Raw genomic sequence first — 17,479 nt, 5'->3', positions numbered from 1 at the left:
GAAAAAAGACAATGCGGACACTACTCTCGACCTTTATTTGGTAAATAAAGTAAGTCAATAAAAATTATTAATTTTTTTTAGAAAATGATATTCATTTGTTGTAGGAAATTGTGCATAAATAATCAATTAAAAATCATTAACTCTTGCAAACTGCAATAAATTCTTAAGTATCACTACTCTTTTTTTTTTTATTCCCTGAATATACAAATTATTTCTCAATATTTAACTTTATATCTTTTCAACAAAATCTCCAATATTTTTCATAGACATCTAATCTAAGACAACAATATTATTATTATATTTTTAAAATTAATTAAAATATTAGTGAGATATGGGAAAATTATTATTAAAAGAAGAAATGTATTTGATTGGTTATTGAGCAAAATGTAATATTTACCTCAAGACAAGTGTGTGTGTATATATATATATATATATATTTCCATGCTAGTAATTGTATATAACTCATGGAATGAAAATTAACAAAGCCACTTTTCAAAAAAAAATTAACAAAGCCAATAAATAAGCCATCACTCATTGTGATCGTCATTGGCCGATCTGGTCCAGTTGGCTTATCCGCCCTTGAGGCTGATGCAGCCTTTTCATCTTCTTTTTTCTGTTTCTTATCTTTTTGGCTAATGCTTTTGTTTTTGGTGTTTTTTTATTTTTGTCAGTAATTGTAACAAAATAAAATCACGATTGGTAACATTTGCTATCATTTGAATAGTATCAAAGCGTTTCCAAAATTGAAACAAAAATCGGAAGCATCAAAATGATAATTTTGTTTGTTTCCATATTATAGCAAAATACTGTTCAGAAAGAATTTTTTTTTTCTTTTTCTTTCTAAATTGCTTCTAAAAATCTTGTAATAAGTTTAAAGTTACCAAATAGTGTTGAATACGGAAACATTGAATCTAACGAGCTTATGTAAAACAAAAAAAAAAGAAAGGGCCATACCGCTGGTCCGTCGTCGGCTTCAAACACCGGTGAAACGAGTCAAAATAAATAAAAATGCGCAAATCAGCGTCGTATTTATACGAAATTGGGCTTCTTTTCTTCTTTTCCCTTCTTTTCCTGTTTGGGGTTTAGGAGAGAGAGAGAGAGAGAGAGAGATGGATGGACTAACAGAGGAGGAAAGAAGGGCTCTTCGTGGAAGCAAATTCGCTCCGCTTCCATCCAGACCGCTTCCCTCCCGATCTCAACCCAGGTTCGTATATATGTTTCCTTCACACACTTATTGTGTATTGTATGTATATGTTAATGTATAGACAATAAACATCTGTATGTCTTCTATATATAATTTAATAACAAAATATTGCAGTTAATTGAATAGGGCAAACTTTTGTTGTTTCTGGGTAGTTCATAATTTATCGTAACTATGTTCTAGACTCATCTTAGTTCATTCTCTACGATACCCACAGTCATGTTCCTGCTAAAATTGAGAACATTAGGCAGTAATAACGAGAATGAATTATATATCATCTATATAACTGTGTGTATGTGTGTGTAGCGAATTGCTGCTTCCTCTCTCTTACATCTGTCCATACTGAGCAAAACACACACACAAAATATATATCGGCATTTAATTATGAATATTATCAGTCATCTACGAGGTACTTCAATGTCTAATAATGCAAGTCATTAGTCAATGGTTGTAAACACACTAAAAGCCCTCAAATTATTGATAAATGTCTCTTGAATACACTAAAAAAGATTTCTTAGAAGTTAGAATGTTTGTTATTTGTAAGATATGCATAACATTTGATGCTCCTTTGTGCTTCCACCATTACAAGTTTTGTTCTATTTTCTAAGGAGCCTTAGGAGTTCCATTTTGAAGTTGATGCACAGTGCTTTTTGTTAGGTTGGCTCACCCTGGTGGACCGTTGACGACAAACAAGGCTGCTGCTTTGGCTAAATTCCTTGAACGAAAACTCCAGGATCCCAATGGGCTGGCTTCAATAAATCCCGATATTCTTGAATTGGCAGTGAAAAATGCAAAAGATACAGTAAATGCAAGTAATAACTAGTGTTTCATGCAATTCCATTTATAATGGTGCATTTGTTCTGTTTTATGCCGTGTTTAGTGGACCTACTTATGGTTTTGGACACTCAATGCCCTCATTTCCAGTAAAGTTTGTGCGGTTCATAATTTGTAGATTGTGAATTTACTATCTATCTTGCATTGTTTCTGCAACTTCTGTTTGAGTGCACATCCATATAGATACATGAGCACACCAAAGGAATAAAAAGGAATACAGACACTGTTAAAGAACTGTTACAATTAGGGCTGCATAAAGACAATAAAAGGCCTTTGTTTTCATACCATGCAGGCATTGGTTTCTGGTTGCCATGCTATTGGGTTTTGATTAAACAAGTTGATACCTTAGATTACTCGGTTAATGAACTTGTTAGAATTTTGATCTCATGGATTGACAATGAGGAGTAGGTTATGTTTTAAGAAATGACTAGCAAAGCAGTGCAGGGGCAAGGCTTTGCATCTTTTAACTTTAGATTGAAGAATTTTATTGTTCGATAAATTTATGAGTTGTTTCCCTTGTGAAAAAATAGGTGATGGTTCAATAAATTTATGATTTGCTTCCCTTGTGAAAAAATAAGTAATGCATTGTCCTATGGAGATTCAGTGTTTGATCCCCAAGTTTTTTTTTTTTCTTTTTCCCCCTTCTTCTTTTCATATTTTCAGTCCTTCTGTTCTTACTTTCTGATTTCACTTCTTAATTGATCTATGGGGAGTTGCAAATTATTGGTTTTGATGAAAGCATTTTCTTTTTATAGTTGATTATCTTCTTTACAAATTTGGTGGACTTTTGGGCTGGGTATGGTGGGAAGTGCTTCATTCTGTGTAGTTCATACAGTAAGAATGGTCAGTCCGGTTAGTTTGAAGCAAAATCCATGAGAGAATCTCATTATTGTTTAAGATAATTTTTATAATTTCATCTGAGTAAGAACTTTTTCAGTTACATCGTGATGATGATAAGGATTTCATGTAGCCAGGATAGATGAATTTAGTACTTCAAAATCCTTCTCTTTGGGTGAGGTGGTCCTTGATGGGAGCTTTTATTTTGAATGTGTGCCTGCATGAACCCACATATATATGATTCATGTCTGTCTTTGCTGCTTGCATGACTGAGATTTGATAGGAGTGCTTCATGTTTCACTGAAGTAAGAAATCAGAGTAAGCCTTTGATAAAGAAGCTGTTGCATTGAAGTTGGTTTCTGATTTTCTTTTATATTAGGTGGGACTTCTTCGAATTCAGGGAGAACAATTCGACATGTAGATTCGTTTGGTGACTCTGAGGTGCCTTCACCAGTTCACTTTGCATTTTTGTAATCTGTTGTTCTTGGAAAGCTTCTCGTGTTCTGTTCTTGTCTGCCCTAACTTGATCTTAAGTGGTTGCGAATTTGACAGTGTTCTTCTGGAGAAGAGAGAGTGGAAAAGCCCGCGTCGAAGAAACAGAAGAAGAAGAAGAGGAAGAAGAAGAAGGATAAAAAGAAAAACAAACAAAAGGTGATTTTGCTCTTGATGGTATTTAATTCATTCACTTGTTATATTCATACTGTGACCTTTGTTCAATCTGGAAGTTTTTTTCTGTTGCAGTTGTTGGCGGATCCTGGAAATGCTACAGTGAGAAAGCCCAAAAAGAAGTTGAAATTGTGATTTGGGTTGAATTTTGGTCATAACGATTTGTATCAGGGAGGTACAACCTAAGGATTACCATGAATTTTTGTTTGATTCTGCAAAATAGGTGACGCCTATGGGAAATAGGCATGGTTCCGTTGAGTTCCATGGATGTCTTGGGTTTTCCTTCAGAATTCACTTCCTGTGTGGAATGGCAGGCAAATCCTTCTGGTTTTGTGCAACCTACTCTTCTGGTTGTAATGCATTTTATTCCCATGGTGAATTTCACTGTAGTGCATTTATTCCAGTATTTTTCGGATGGGATTATAATTTGTTTCCTCAAAAATTTGAATTATGAATTGTAATATTTTAATGATTCAATGTATGACATTTCATTAAATTTCACTTTTAGGCAATGCCCTGGTATATGTTCAATTTCAATAGTTTAATTGTTTTATAAGGAAGACATGTTTTGTGCCTTAAATGTCATGGAAATTAAACTTTGACATGTGAAATAGGTCTCTAGCCGCGGTTCATACATAACTTGGCTTGCATCCCGATTCCAAGACTTCCCAAACCTCCATCCCAAGACCATTTCCCAGTCATTGATATCATTGTGCATGGTAAAGTGGTTATCAAACACGCACATAATATGTATTATGTGTGTATATATTGTTAAAGACTACTTAGCAAGAACTTCCCATAATGACAGCAACCACCACCCAGGGTAGAAAGGTAGGATAATGTTAAAGCCAAAGCACAGCAATTACGAAAATGCTAAGGCATCCATTGATAAGAAAATGGCCTTTGAATTAGACAATTTTGTTTCGGGCAGTCTGATCGGGAAGCAGTTCTCTAATGAAGTGTACCAAATCAATGTTATCCTTCTGTTACATCTTCGTTTAAAGGGTTTTATAAAGCCTTTCAATGATATTAATATTATAGAAAACCCTCATGAGTTCAGGGGTGAAGGGAACACATTGGATAACAGTTGATGATTCTCCGTGCTGATCTATTAACGCTATCTTCACTTTCTTCTCCATTCCAACTTCATACTCGATCACCAGAAAGAATAGAAACTTGTTTTATGGTCTAATCATCATCAATAATGGGGAAAAATATATTTGTTATTGGAGTATCTGATGCAATAGCACCAAGGTGAGCATCCTATAGTATATGTGCTATCAACACCACCGAGCAAAAGAAAAGAGTGTAAACCTGAATTCATCCTGGACAAACTAAACATCATAGCCAAACTTAAAGAAATTTCTCAATATAGAATGGGAGGAAGATGGTAGATAGACTGAATGATGAATTGAACCAACAATGTAACACTTGCATAAGGATGACAATGTTATATAATCTCGTTTATTTATGCTCTAAACGAAAGAGGGAGAAAACAGTTGCTGGATAAAAGAATACAACACTGAGTTAGATATTCGCATCATTACAACTGAAAATCAAAATCATTAATTTACCAACTTGAACTAGTTCGAAAATTGTATGTCAAACAAAACCAAGATCACCTAGGTTGATCTCCCAGATAAAAAGACAATGTTACATCACACCAAGCCTAAACGCACCACGTTGTTGAGCTTCAAGTTTTTTATTTGCCAGAACTAAAACAGAGATCTCAAAATTGCTCAGAAATTAATGAATGCCCTTGTTGGAATCGGAGATGTATGACCTTAAAAAGTCCACTCTGTTCTTCAACATATCCTAGTTACATTGAAAGATTCAACTTCTCCTGATATAACTTCAAAAGCACAGGAGCTTCTTCCTCGTAGTTTTTCACATAATTCTTTAGGAAGTAACTTTCAGGAGACTCCAACATTTTATACAAGCTAAATTTCTTCTTAAGCAAACCTTTCGACAACAGAATTTGATAAACCAAACACCTCGGAATGATCCTCCTCTCCATGCTCAAGCAAATAAGCACTGGCCGCCTCGCAAAAAACGAAGACTCCCAACCCATTTTATTGACAAAAAAATTCATTAACCCCATAATCTTATCCTCTGATGCCAACATACACCCTGGATGCTTCTGAAAAGCCACCAAAATCTCCTCTTCAGACAAACCCCACTTCTTATAAACCTCCACCTTCTTTTCCCAAGTTGATTTACTCATTGCCCTCAGTGCCTGAACTGCTAAAAAAAAGGTCCTCCTCACAGGGTTAAAACCCATTTTCTTTACTTCCTCCACAATCTCCTTAAACCTATCCTTACTAGTCATGAAAGCTCTAGGTTGATTCGTCAAGAATGCCACAATATTGGATTCGGGCACACCGGTTTCTCTCATAGCTTCAATATTGGGTGCCGCATATATGTGAACATCATGCAACAACAGGTCAGCAAAGCGTCTTATAGCTGCAATTGTTTTTTCTTCAGACTTGAGCAACTTCTTGAAGAAATTGTATGATGGGATTATTTTATTTTCCAAACTTGTTTTCAAAATTTCTGGTCTTGCAGTCAGTATTTTGGCAATGTCTTGGGTTGAAACGCCTTTAGAGTGGAAAAATTCGATTTTCGGCAAAAGGGTTTTCAGGGGATCGGACCAGAGTATCAATGGGAGTTTTCTCATAATAACTGAGATCTGGGTTTCGGTGAAACCATGGTTGCTGAAGAATGTGAGAACAAGGTTTGGTTTGTCTGGGGTTTCGAAGTTCATGTACTTGGAGGCTGAGAGAGCCTTTTCCGGAGGAAACCCACATGATTTGATAAGGTAATCGACTGTGAATGAGTGTTGATTTGAAGTGCCAGATACGGATTTGAGAGATGATGATGATAATGGGTAGTGTTGAAGAAAATGCAGTTTCTGAGGTGGTGACGTTGATACAACCACACACCTCAAATAAGGCAAAGTTTTGAATATGAAATTAAACATGGATAATGATGGAAGGGACTCACCTGTTCTGTTCTTCAGATAGAATCTCGTCGCAAATTTGGATCTCCTACCCTAAAACCCTCTTTCCTGATGAACCCTAAAAAACTCTCCGGCGGTTTATTATACTGCCTTACACGACGTTGTTCCCAAATGGTGTCATTGACAACTCCGACAGATTACCCACGTCAGACTATCGGGGCGTTAATGGTAAATTAATAAAAAAAAAAAAAATTCAAAATATAAAACGATAAAACATTCCTTAATATCCATATAATTTGTTAAGAAACAACCTATTTATATATCCCTTACCCATGCTCTATTGATCCTGGTGGTGCAATTGGGACGGAGATGAAAAAATATTTATGAGACAAATTTCAAAACTAGAAGACATCAAACACGCACTTCTAGCATCAGATGATAAATAACTAAAATTGAACATAATTAAACCTATTGGATCAATATCTTCTATTTTAGTTTTATTTTAATAATGTTTTTAAATGTTCTATTTTATTTTTATTTTAAAAAGATATTAAGAATTAGATTAAAATTGTTGGGAATAATATTAAAAAATAATTGCAGTAAAATACATTATTTAAAAATGTTATTGAAATAAAACTAAAATAGAACTATATAAATTATTTTATTTTATTTTTTCTCAAACAAAGATAAACTTAAGTTCATCTAAGAGAACCTTATTGACATAAAATTAAAATAGAACATTTAAAAATGTTATACTGCAAACTTAATTAAAGTGATTTATAAATTTTTAATCTTTATCTTCAACAGTTTTAGTTTTATTGTCAACACCTTTAATCTTTAGCTCACCACCTTTGAATTTTTTTTCTCAAAATCTTTTAATCTTTATCTCAACACTTTTTTTTTATCTTGTTCTCACCTTTAATCTTTACTTCAACGTATTTTAATTTTGTTCTCAACAATTTTAATCTTCTTTTTAACAACTTTTTAATATTGTTCTCAACACTTCTAATCTTCATCTAAACACTTTTTAATCTTATTCTCAACATATTTTATTCTTGTTCTCAACACATTTAATCTTTATCTCAACGCATTTTAATCTTTATCTCAACGCAATTCAATCTTGTTATCAACACCTTTTAATCTTGTTATCAACACATTTAATCTTTATCTCAACGCGTTTTAATTTTGTTTTCAACAATTTTAATCTTGTTCCCAACACCCTTGATGTTGTTCTCAACACTTCTAATATTTACCTAAATATATCTTAATCTTATTCGCAATATATTTTAATGTTGTTCTCAACACCTTTAATTTTTACCTCAACGCGTTTTAATATTTATCTCAACGCTTTTTAATCTTGTTCTCAACACCTTTTAATATTGTTACCAACACCTTTTATTTCAACATATTTTATTTTTGTTCTCAACACATTTAATCTTTATCTCAACGTATTTTAATCTTTATCTCAATGCAATTTAATCTTATTATCAATACCTTTTAATCTTGTTATCAACACATTTAATATTTATCTCAACGCGTTTTAATTTTGTTTTCAACAATTTTAATCTTGTTCCCAACACCCTTGATGTTGTTCTCAACACTTCTAATATTTACCTAAATATATTTTAATCTTATTCGCAATATATTTTAATGTTGTTCTCAACACTTTTAATCTTTACCTCAACGCGTTTTAATCTTTATCTCAACGCTATTTAATCTTGTTCTCAACACCTTTTAATATTATTACTAACACCTTCAATCTTTACCTCAACGCGTTTTAACTTTGTTCTCAACAACTTTAATCTTTTCCCTAACACGTTTTGATGTTGTTCTCAACACTTCTAATATTTATCTAAATACCTTTTAATCTTATTCTCAACATTTTTAATCTTGTTTTCAACACAATTTAATCTTTATCTCAACTCCATTTAATTTTTATCTCAAAACCTTTTAATTTTTTATTTTCAACTTATTTTGATAAATCTTAATTTATTGTATGTTAACATTTTGAGAATTAATTTTTTAAGAATTTGTTAATAACTTATTAAAAACTTCCAATAACTTTTTAAAAATGTCATGGGAATTAAATTTGACATTTGAAATAGGTATAAATGTCCAGAGACTAGACATTCCCTCCAGCATAGGGATGGCAACGGGGTGGGTTTGGAGAGGGTTTCCCTAAATCCCGCCCTCCCTTTTTAATTTTTGTCAAGTCCATGCCCGCCCCGAGACTCGCGACGGGTTGAATTTTCATGTCCAGCCCCGCCCCATTAGGAAATACTATGCCCTCGTGCCCGCCCCGTTAACAAATTTTTTTCTCCCACTTTTTGGAACTTAAGCTCTTACTATTTAAATGTGCAAAGCCTGTGAATGACACAATATAAATGAAATTATGTATCCCAATAAAAATAAAAAAATAACATGCACATAACATAATTTAGAGAACATAATAAACAAAAATAAAAATTTAATACAACCAAATCACAAGAAGTTCTAAGCTCCAACTTCCACCATAACAAAAACAAAAACAAATTTAATACTAAGTTTACATCCCAAATTAGGATTGTAAGAGATGGGTAACTAGGTAAGCCGCTAAAATAAGTTATTAATATTATATATATATATTAAATATAATCATATGCTTAGCGGGGCGGGGCGGGGCCCCTAGGATATATATATTGAACCCTTACCCGCCCTATGACCCGCGATGGGTACAAAATTTGTATTCATGCCCGCTCTAATAGTATAAAAAGTGTTCCTATATCCGTTATTAATGGGGTGGGACTGGGCGGGGCCCCGGCGGGGCGGTAAAAATTGACATTCCTACTCCAGCAGGGGGCTCATGTATAACTTGGCGCTCATGTAACTTGCAGATATGAAGTGGTTATCAAATATACACATATATATGTATTATGTATGTATAGATTGTTAAAAATAACTAGCAATAACTTCCCATAATGGGAGCAATAACAACCCAGCCCAGAAAAAAAAGGTCTATGGCTAGAACCTAAGTATATTTCATACCCTTAACAACTCCTTCAAAACACAGTCCCTAAAACCTCCCATTCTCCAAACGGCATTGTTTTGCATGTATAAAACAAGGAAGTAAATGAGAACTTAAACGCACACCATTATGTAAAAGGGCAGTACGAATCGATCTGTTGGAAAATAAACTTGCTTTTAGAATTTTATTATTTAATTAGTCATTTCAAATATTGTGCATTTAGCATGTTAGTGAGTAGTAAATTGTCTTAATTATATGAGAGTTAATGTGATGGTGAAGATTATATAAAATTAAGGGTCATGAGAGTTAAACCTACTTACTAAATACGATGTTAGCGGGAATTATGCCTATTAAAAATTGTGTTAGTGGGAGAAATGAGAGTTATGAACATTTATATGTAATTGATATATATATATATATATATATATATATATATATATATATAATATTCAGTTCTTGTTTATTTATCCCTTCTGAGTGTAATACATCACCAATATGCTGTATTCTTCAGACAATCAGTTACATTAATTTGTAAGTTTATTTCAGTAATCTTTTGTAATTACTTTCTGATTTCAATATCAGTTTAATATTCAGTTATTTATCTTGTTCTATATATATATATATCTTGGTCGGTAATATACCGCCTTAATTATTTTACTCGGTTATATATATACACTTGGTCGGTTATACACCGCCCTTATATAAGTTAATGTTTAACTTGTTTTAAGTTATCGTGCGCTTCCTTTTTTGGTATCAGAGCCAAGTGGCGATCAGTCAACGCCCATTTCAGCTGTGAAGATGATGAGTTTTATGGTTGCCGAGAAAGTGGTTGAGTCAGCGATTTTTTTCCTGTCTGACGATCCAAACAGTAAGACCTGAGCTAAACAGTAAGCCCCAGTGAGGCCTGAGCGGGACGGCATGAACGGATGACTGCAGGGAATGAAATCAGACAGACCACGAGGTAGCCGGATAGATGAATGCTTCATTGATGCTGATGTCAGGCGTGACGGTTGCTCTTGTCACATCCATCATCTATATGATGACAGAGCAAAGAAGATGTCGGCAGAGCATCTGTCTTTTTCAGATGCTTTTTGCTGTCGGTGGAGAAAAACGACAAACAATTTTTACCCACGTGGCGAAAGCTTTTTCTTGATGTAACCTGCCGCATCCTATAAAGGGGATGCTCCCTTCCTTCAGCGTCTTGCGGAGGGAATGGGTTTGGGTCCGAGGAAAAATTCCGAGGCGGGATAGTATGGATGGGTGCGAGCCCAGACCAGACTGTTCTTACTTGGGTGCCAGCCCCGTGACTTTCGTTTCTTCTGCAACACTGGTCGGGAACTGGAGCCGTTCCCCTGATGAGGCCAAGGCAGGCCGAAACCAGTCATTTCTCTTCCGAGCACAAGATTACCAGATCCTGTTCCGGATGGCTAGATCATTTTGTGAGTCGACGATCTTATATATATATATATATATATATATATATATATATATGTGTGTGTGTGTGTGTGTGTTCTCAAGGCCTATATAATCATGTACTCTATCTAATGTTATATGTGAATGAGATGGAATAAAGGAGAATAAGTTGGGATTAAGTGAAATAATATATTTCTTCCTCCATTTCTCTTCCAAAATTATATTAAGTTGTATTTGTTCAGCTAGCCCACTTATTTCTGACAAAGTAGTATCAAAGCAAAAGCCAACAAAGTGGTATTAGAGCCTAAATGATCTTGAAGGCCTGACGAAATTAATCCTAGAAGGTTCACCATTTTGAGAAGAACATGTTTCTCCCTGATGATGATGAGGAGGAGAAAAAAAAAAAGTATTTTCTTAGTGAGAAGATGATATTCTTCAATTACAAAAGAATGAGAATCGTCATGACTTCATACCTCAAATTAAGCATGTGATTTGTGGGATGTTGTTGGAGAAGAGTCAAAGAATGACATGTCCAATTTTTTGAATTGTTTTGTACAAAATGGTTTGGAGAATTTTGTTATTGACGCAGAGTGGGTGAATATGAAACTGTTTTTTTTATTCTAAAGAAGAAGCCCAATGAAGTTCAAGAAATGTCAAGAATTCAAGGAGAGATGAGAATACTAGTTTCACAAGTCTTAGAACATCTCCAGCAGTTTATTAAAAAACTATTTTGTGTAAAATATACACTAGCAAGTATGATGTGTAATAATTTTTATTTATTTCCAATAGTCTGTTAAGATACACTGTCACGTCACCAATGTGTAAAATTGTTTTGTATTTTAACATATTTCATTTCTTCTCCCTCTTTCTCATTCCATTAACGAATCAATCCTATATTAAAGTAGGTTTATAAAAATTATGTTTATCTCCAACAGTCTGTTAATTAAGATACACTGTCACGTCACCAATGTGTAAGATTATTATGTATTTTTTAACATATTTCATTTCTCCATCTTTCTCATTCCATTAAAAAATCAACCCTATATTAAAGTAGATTTGTAAAAATTACGTGAGGGCAGACATGATACTGATTGGTTATTATTGGAGGATATATTTTAACACAAAAGGTATAAAATAACAGCTAAAAATAAATAATCCAAGTGTAAATCTATTATGACATTTGTTGTGAGATTTATATATACCACTTACAAGTGCACGAATTTTTGCAAATAGGGTTTACTTGTAAGGGTGTCAAACCCAAGGGACTTGTATAAATTAAGTTTGTCAACAAATTTCTTAAATTCCAAATTAACTTGAAAGTAGGATAGTCGAATTGTAATAATTTATTCTAACTTAACTAAATAGAAAATAAAATAAAGAACAATAATTAAATAGGATGTTGAAAATAGAGAGAGGACTAGGGGTATGATTTCACCACTAACGTCGCACCACTAGTCATTTGCATCAATTTATTGGAAATATATCATATAACATGCACAGGGAATTAATCATGGCTACAAGCACATATTAATTCAGTTAGAAAATAATATAATTTAAAGCTAAGTATGGACTATCTTCGATTGGTATAAACCATCTACCTAACTACTTTACTCTAGGGTGTAGCATGATCTATCTTTTCTAGGCATAATCCATCAAATCTCTAACATTATATTCAGAGAAAAACTATTGTGTGATCATCTCATTCACAACTATAATGAGTGAATGAGTTATGTTCAATCACAAGATTAAAATATCTAAGATGAAATAGCAAAATATTTGTAATTGAATTAAAATTCTAAAACCGATTCTTATTGAAAAGTCAATTAAAAATCCTATAGATTACACAATCATGTATGATAAAAATTATTTCTCCAATAATTAAATACAATCAAACCAATGTGCTAAGCTAGGGCTACATCACAACCCTAACAAAACGTTTAGCTAAGCATAGCTGGAGTGGAATTCTTCATGGGTGAGGACTACATCTTCACCGCCATGGATTGATCTTTTCTTTCTTCTGAATGCTCCTCTCTGATCTAAGCCTCAAGCTCCTCGGTTTGACGATCCTTCAATTATGTAGAGGACTCCCTTTTAAATAATAAAAGATCAGTCCTAAAGTGCCCTTTTTCATAAATAAGACATGTGTAGAAATTATGTTAAATAAGGACTCCAAAATTCGTACAGACTTCTAGCCCAATTTTGACAAGTTAAACAGCTGTTTTAGGGAATCCTCGTGAAATACAAAATTATAGCTCTTCGAATTTCCTTTCAAGCTACATGAGAATTTAGCTGTTTTGACACTCGAGGAAAGAGATACATCTAGATTACCAAAACGGGTTCAAGTTACCAATTTTGGCGAAAGTTTCTTTTTTGGAGAAGGATTTTTCATTTTATTTTTCTTTCCATTCTTATCAACTTGTAGCTTCTTTTGTACTATTTTTTAAGTATAATTAGACTTGGATCTTCAATATTGCTTGGTCCCACGGAATGTAATCTTTTAAAGCTCAGAATCATTAGTCTTGACTGATTTTACAATTAAAGCCCTGAAATAAATAAAAACAATAAAACATGCAAGTAAAGGGGTTAAAATGTATAACATTCAGCGCTTAACAACAAATCAGATTTACACAAAAACAATATACACAATTGTTTAGAGATGCTCTTACACATCAATGGAAATAGCCAAGACAATTGTTGCAGTTTATTTTTCAAGTTATAAAATAAAGTTTAAAGGGTGTGTTGGAAAATAAACTTGATTTTAGAATTTTAGTATTTAATTAGATATTTCAAGTAGTGTGCATTTAGCATGTTTGTGATGGTGAAGGTTGCGTAAAACCAAGGATTATGAGAGTTAAGCTTATTAAAGACTACTTTAGTGGAAATTATGTGCTGAGAAATGAGAGTTATGAACAGTTTATATATAATTGATAGATATATATTCTTAAAACTCTACCCAACGTTATTAGTGAAACAAAGTGGTATGAGCGGCAACAGATTCTCCGTGCTGATCTATTAACACTTTCTTCTCCATTCCAGATTCATCCCATCAGAAAGAATAGCAACTTGTTTTATGGACTAATCATCATCAACATTAGGTAAAAATATATTTATTGTTCGAGGTATCTGACGGCAATGCACCAAGGCGAGCATCCTATAGCATTTGTACTATTAACACCAAAAAAGTGAACACCTGAATTCATCCTGGACAAACTGAACTTCATAACCAAACTTAAAAAACTTCTCAATACAGACTAGGAGGAAGATGATAAATGGACTGAAGCATAATTTGAACCAATAATGTCACACTTCATAAAGAGAATAATGTCATATAATATCAGGTCTAAATATTAGGTGGAACTTCTTCGACTTCAGGGAGAACAATTTGACATGTAGATTCGTCTGGTGACTCTGAGGTGCCTTCACCAGTTCACCTTGCATTTCTGTAATCTGTTCTTGTCTGCCTTAACTTGATCTTAAGTGGCTGCGAATTTGACAGTGTTCTTTGGAGAAGAGAGAGCGGAAAATACACGCCGTCGAAGAAACAGAAGAAGAAGATCAAGGATAAAAAGACAAAACAAACAAAAGGTGATTTTGCTCTTGATGGTATTTAATTCATTCACTTGTTATATTTTCATACTGTGACCTTTGTTCAATCTGTAGTTTTTTTCTGTTGCAGTTATTGGCGGATCCTGGAAATGCTACAGTGAGAAAGCCCAAAAAGAAGTTGAAATTGTGATTTGGGATGAGTTTTGGTCATAATGATTTGTATCAGGGAGGTACAACCTAAGGATTACCATGAATTTTGTTTGATTCTGCAAAATAGGTGACGCCTATGGGAAATAGGCGTCATTCCAGTGACCATGGACGTCTTAGGTTTTCCTTCAGAATTCACTTTCTGTGTGGAATGGCAGGCAAATCCTTCTGGTTTTGTGCAACCTACTCTTCTGGTTGTAATGCATTTGTTCCCATGGTGAATTTCACTGTAATGCATTTATTCCATTATTTTTCGGATGGGATTATAATTTGTTTCCTCAAAAATTTGAATTATGAATTGTAACATTTTAATGTCAATGTATGACATTTCATTAATTCTCACTTTTAGGCAATGTCCTGGTATATGTTCAATTTCAATAGTTTAATTGTTTTATAATGAAGACATGTTTTGTGCCTTAAATGTCATGGAAATTAAACTGACGTGTGAAATAGGTCTCTAGCCGCGGGTCATACATAACTTGGCTTGCATCCCGATTCCAAGACTTCCCAAACCTCCATCCCAAGACCATTTCCCAGTCATTGATATCATTGTGCATGGTAAAGTGGTCATCAAACACACACATATCTGTATTATGTATGTATATATTGTTAAGACTACTTGGCAAGAACTTCCCATAATGACAGCAACCATCACCCAGCGGACAAGTTAGAAAGATAGGATAATGTTTAAGGTGTATAAGCCAAGCCAAAGCACAGCAATATGAAAACCTGCCCCCGGAAGGGGAACAACAGCTGAAAACGGCTGCTAATACCCCATAGGCCGAGGAGCAAAGGAGGAATCCGCCCGTTGCTTACCTAGGCGACGATCAGTAGTTGGTCTGAGAGGATGATCAGCCACATTGGGACTGAGACACCTAGACTCCTACGGGAGGCAGCAGTGGGGAATTTTCTGCAATGGGTGAAAGCTTGACGGAGCAATGCCGCGTGGAGGTAGAAGGCCCATGGGTCGTGAACTTCTTTTCCCGGAGAAGCAGCAATGATGGTATCTGGGGAGTAAGTATCTAAGGCATCCATTGAGAAGAAAATGGCCTTTGAATTGGCCAATTTTGTTTCGGGCAGTCTGATTGGGGAGCAGTTCTCCAAGGAAGTGTACTAAATCAATGTTATCGTTCTGTTACATCTTCCTTGAAGGGTTCTATAAAGCCTTTCAACGATTTTCTAGAGTACCCTCATGAGTTGACGAACGAAGGGAACAGAACCCATTGGATAATAGTCGATGATTCACTGTGCTGATCTATTAACACTTTCTTCACTTATTTTTCCATTCCAGCTTCATACTCATCAGAAAGAATAGAAACTTGTTTTATGGTCTAATCATCATCAATAATAGGAAAAATATATTTGTTGTTGTGGTATCTGATGGCAATGCACCAAGGTGAGCATCCTATATATATATATATATATATTTTCGAAAAGTAGCATCCTATAGTATTTGTGCTATCAACACCGAGAAGCAAAAGAAAAGATTGTGTAAACCCGAATTCATCCTGGACAAACTGAGCATCATAACCGAACTTAAAGAAAATTCTAAATACAGACTGGGAGGAAGATGGTAGATGGAATGAATCATGATGAACCAACAATGTAAGACTTGCACAAAGACAACAATGTTATAAAATCTCATTTATTTATGCTCTAAACAAAAGAAGAAGATAACAGTTGCTGGATAAAAAGAATACGACACTGAGTTAGATATTCGCATCATTATAACTGAAAATCAAAATAATTAATTTACCAACTTGAACTAGTTCCAAATTTGTAAGTCAAAAGAAACCAAGATCACCTAGACTGATCTCCCAATGGTATATCATACCAAGCCTAAACCACTACAAAATTAAATGTAAATTCAATGCACCGCGATGTTGAGCTTCAAGTTTTAATTGCCAGAACTAAAACAGAGATCTCAAAATTGCTCAGAGATTAATGAATGTGAATTGATTGCCAAGTTGTATTTCAAACAAAAGCATATTCACTACACAGTGTAAACGTAGGAGAAACCAATGTATAGTTGGAATCAGAGATATATGACTTTAAAATTTTCACTACGTTCCTCATTTCCGCATATCCTAGTTACTTTGAAACATTCAACTTCTCCTGATATAACTTCCAAAGCTCAGGAGCTTCTTCCTCATACTTTTTCACATAGTTCTCTAGGAAGTAACTTTCAGGAGACTTCACCATATGATACAAGCTAAATTTCTTCTTAAGCAAACCTTTTGACAACAGAATTTGATAAACCGAACACCTTGGAATGATCCTCCTTTCCAGGCTCAGGGTGAAAAGCACTGGCCTCCTCGCAACAATTGAAACCCACCTTATTGACAAAAAATCCATTATGCCCATAATCTTATCCTCGGACGCCAACATACACAATGGATGCTTCCCAAAAGCCACCAAAATATCATCCTCAGACAAACCCCACTTCTTATAAGCCTGCACCTTCTTTTCCCAAATTGATTTACTTATTAGCCTCAGCACCTGAACTGCTAAAACAAACCTCATTCTCTCAGGGTTAAAACACATTTTTATTACTTCCTCCACAATCTCCTTAAACCTATCAACACTAGTCATGAAAACTCTAGGATGATTTGTAAAGAGAGTCACAATATTCGATTGGGACACACCTGATTCTCTCAGAGCTTCAATATTGGGTGCCACACGTATGTGAGGATCACGCAACGAAGAAAGCCCAGTAAAGCGTGTAATAGCTGCAATTGTTTTAGCTTCAGACTTGAGCAATTTCTTGAAGAAATTGTAACATGGGATTATTTGAATTTCCAAATTTCTTTTC

General features: G+C 34.3%; 2 protein-coding genes across 2 annotated transcripts; one reads left to right on the top strand and one right to left on the bottom strand.

Annotated features, from left to right (window-relative positions):
- Positions 1 to 1,007: 1,007 nt before the first annotated feature.
- On the top strand, positions 1,008 to 4,069 carry LOC132275266 (uncharacterized). Its single transcript, XM_059776726.1, has 5 exons — positions 1,008 to 1,204; positions 1,859 to 2,013; positions 3,252 to 3,313; positions 3,425 to 3,523; positions 3,614 to 4,069. Exons 1-5 carry the CDS (start codon positions 1,110 to 1,112, stop codon positions 3,671 to 3,673), a joined length of 471 nt encoding a protein of 156 aa, XP_059632709.1. The 5' UTR covers positions 1,008 to 1,109; the 3' UTR covers positions 3,674 to 4,069.
- Positions 4,070 to 5,357: 1,288 nt separating this feature from the next.
- Positions 5,358 to 6,518, bottom strand: LOC132273161 (uncharacterized). Its single transcript, XM_059774184.1, has one exon. The coding sequence runs from the start codon at positions 6,516 to 6,518 to the stop codon at positions 5,358 to 5,360; it is 1,161 nt and encodes a 386-aa protein (XP_059630167.1).
- Between the last annotated feature and the right edge of the window lie 10,961 nt (positions 6,519 to 17,479).

Source organism: Cornus florida, unplaced genomic scaffold, assembly GCF_030987335.1.
Source record: "Cornus florida cultivar Cherokee Brave unplaced genomic scaffold, ASM3098733v1 CherokeeBrave_3.0.0_Hap2_Chr09, whole genome shotgun sequence".
Taxonomy (NCBI): Eukaryota; Viridiplantae; Streptophyta; class Magnoliopsida; order Cornales; family Cornaceae; genus Cornus; species Cornus florida.
Note: the sequence above shows the minus strand (reverse complement) of the source record. Positions and strands in the feature narration are given on the sequence as shown.

Bases quoted from the DNA above. Each gene is read 5' to 3' on its own strand.
- LOC132273161 (XM_059774184.1), bottom strand. From the start codon at position 6,518: ATGTTTAATTTCATATTCAAAACTTTGCCTTATTTGAGGTGTGTGGTT.
- LOC132275266 (XM_059776726.1), top strand. From the start codon at position 1,110: ATGGATGGACTAACAGAGGAGGAAAGAAGGGCTCTTCGTGGAAGCAAA. The intron at 2,014-3,251 runs GTAATAACTAGT...CTTTTATATTAG, and splicing joins AAAAGATACAGTAAATGCAA to GTGGGACTTCTTCGAATTCA. The intron at 3,314-3,424 runs GTGCCTTCACCA...CGAATTTGACAG, and splicing joins ATTCGTTTGGTGACTCTGAG to TGTTCTTCTGGAGAAGAGAG.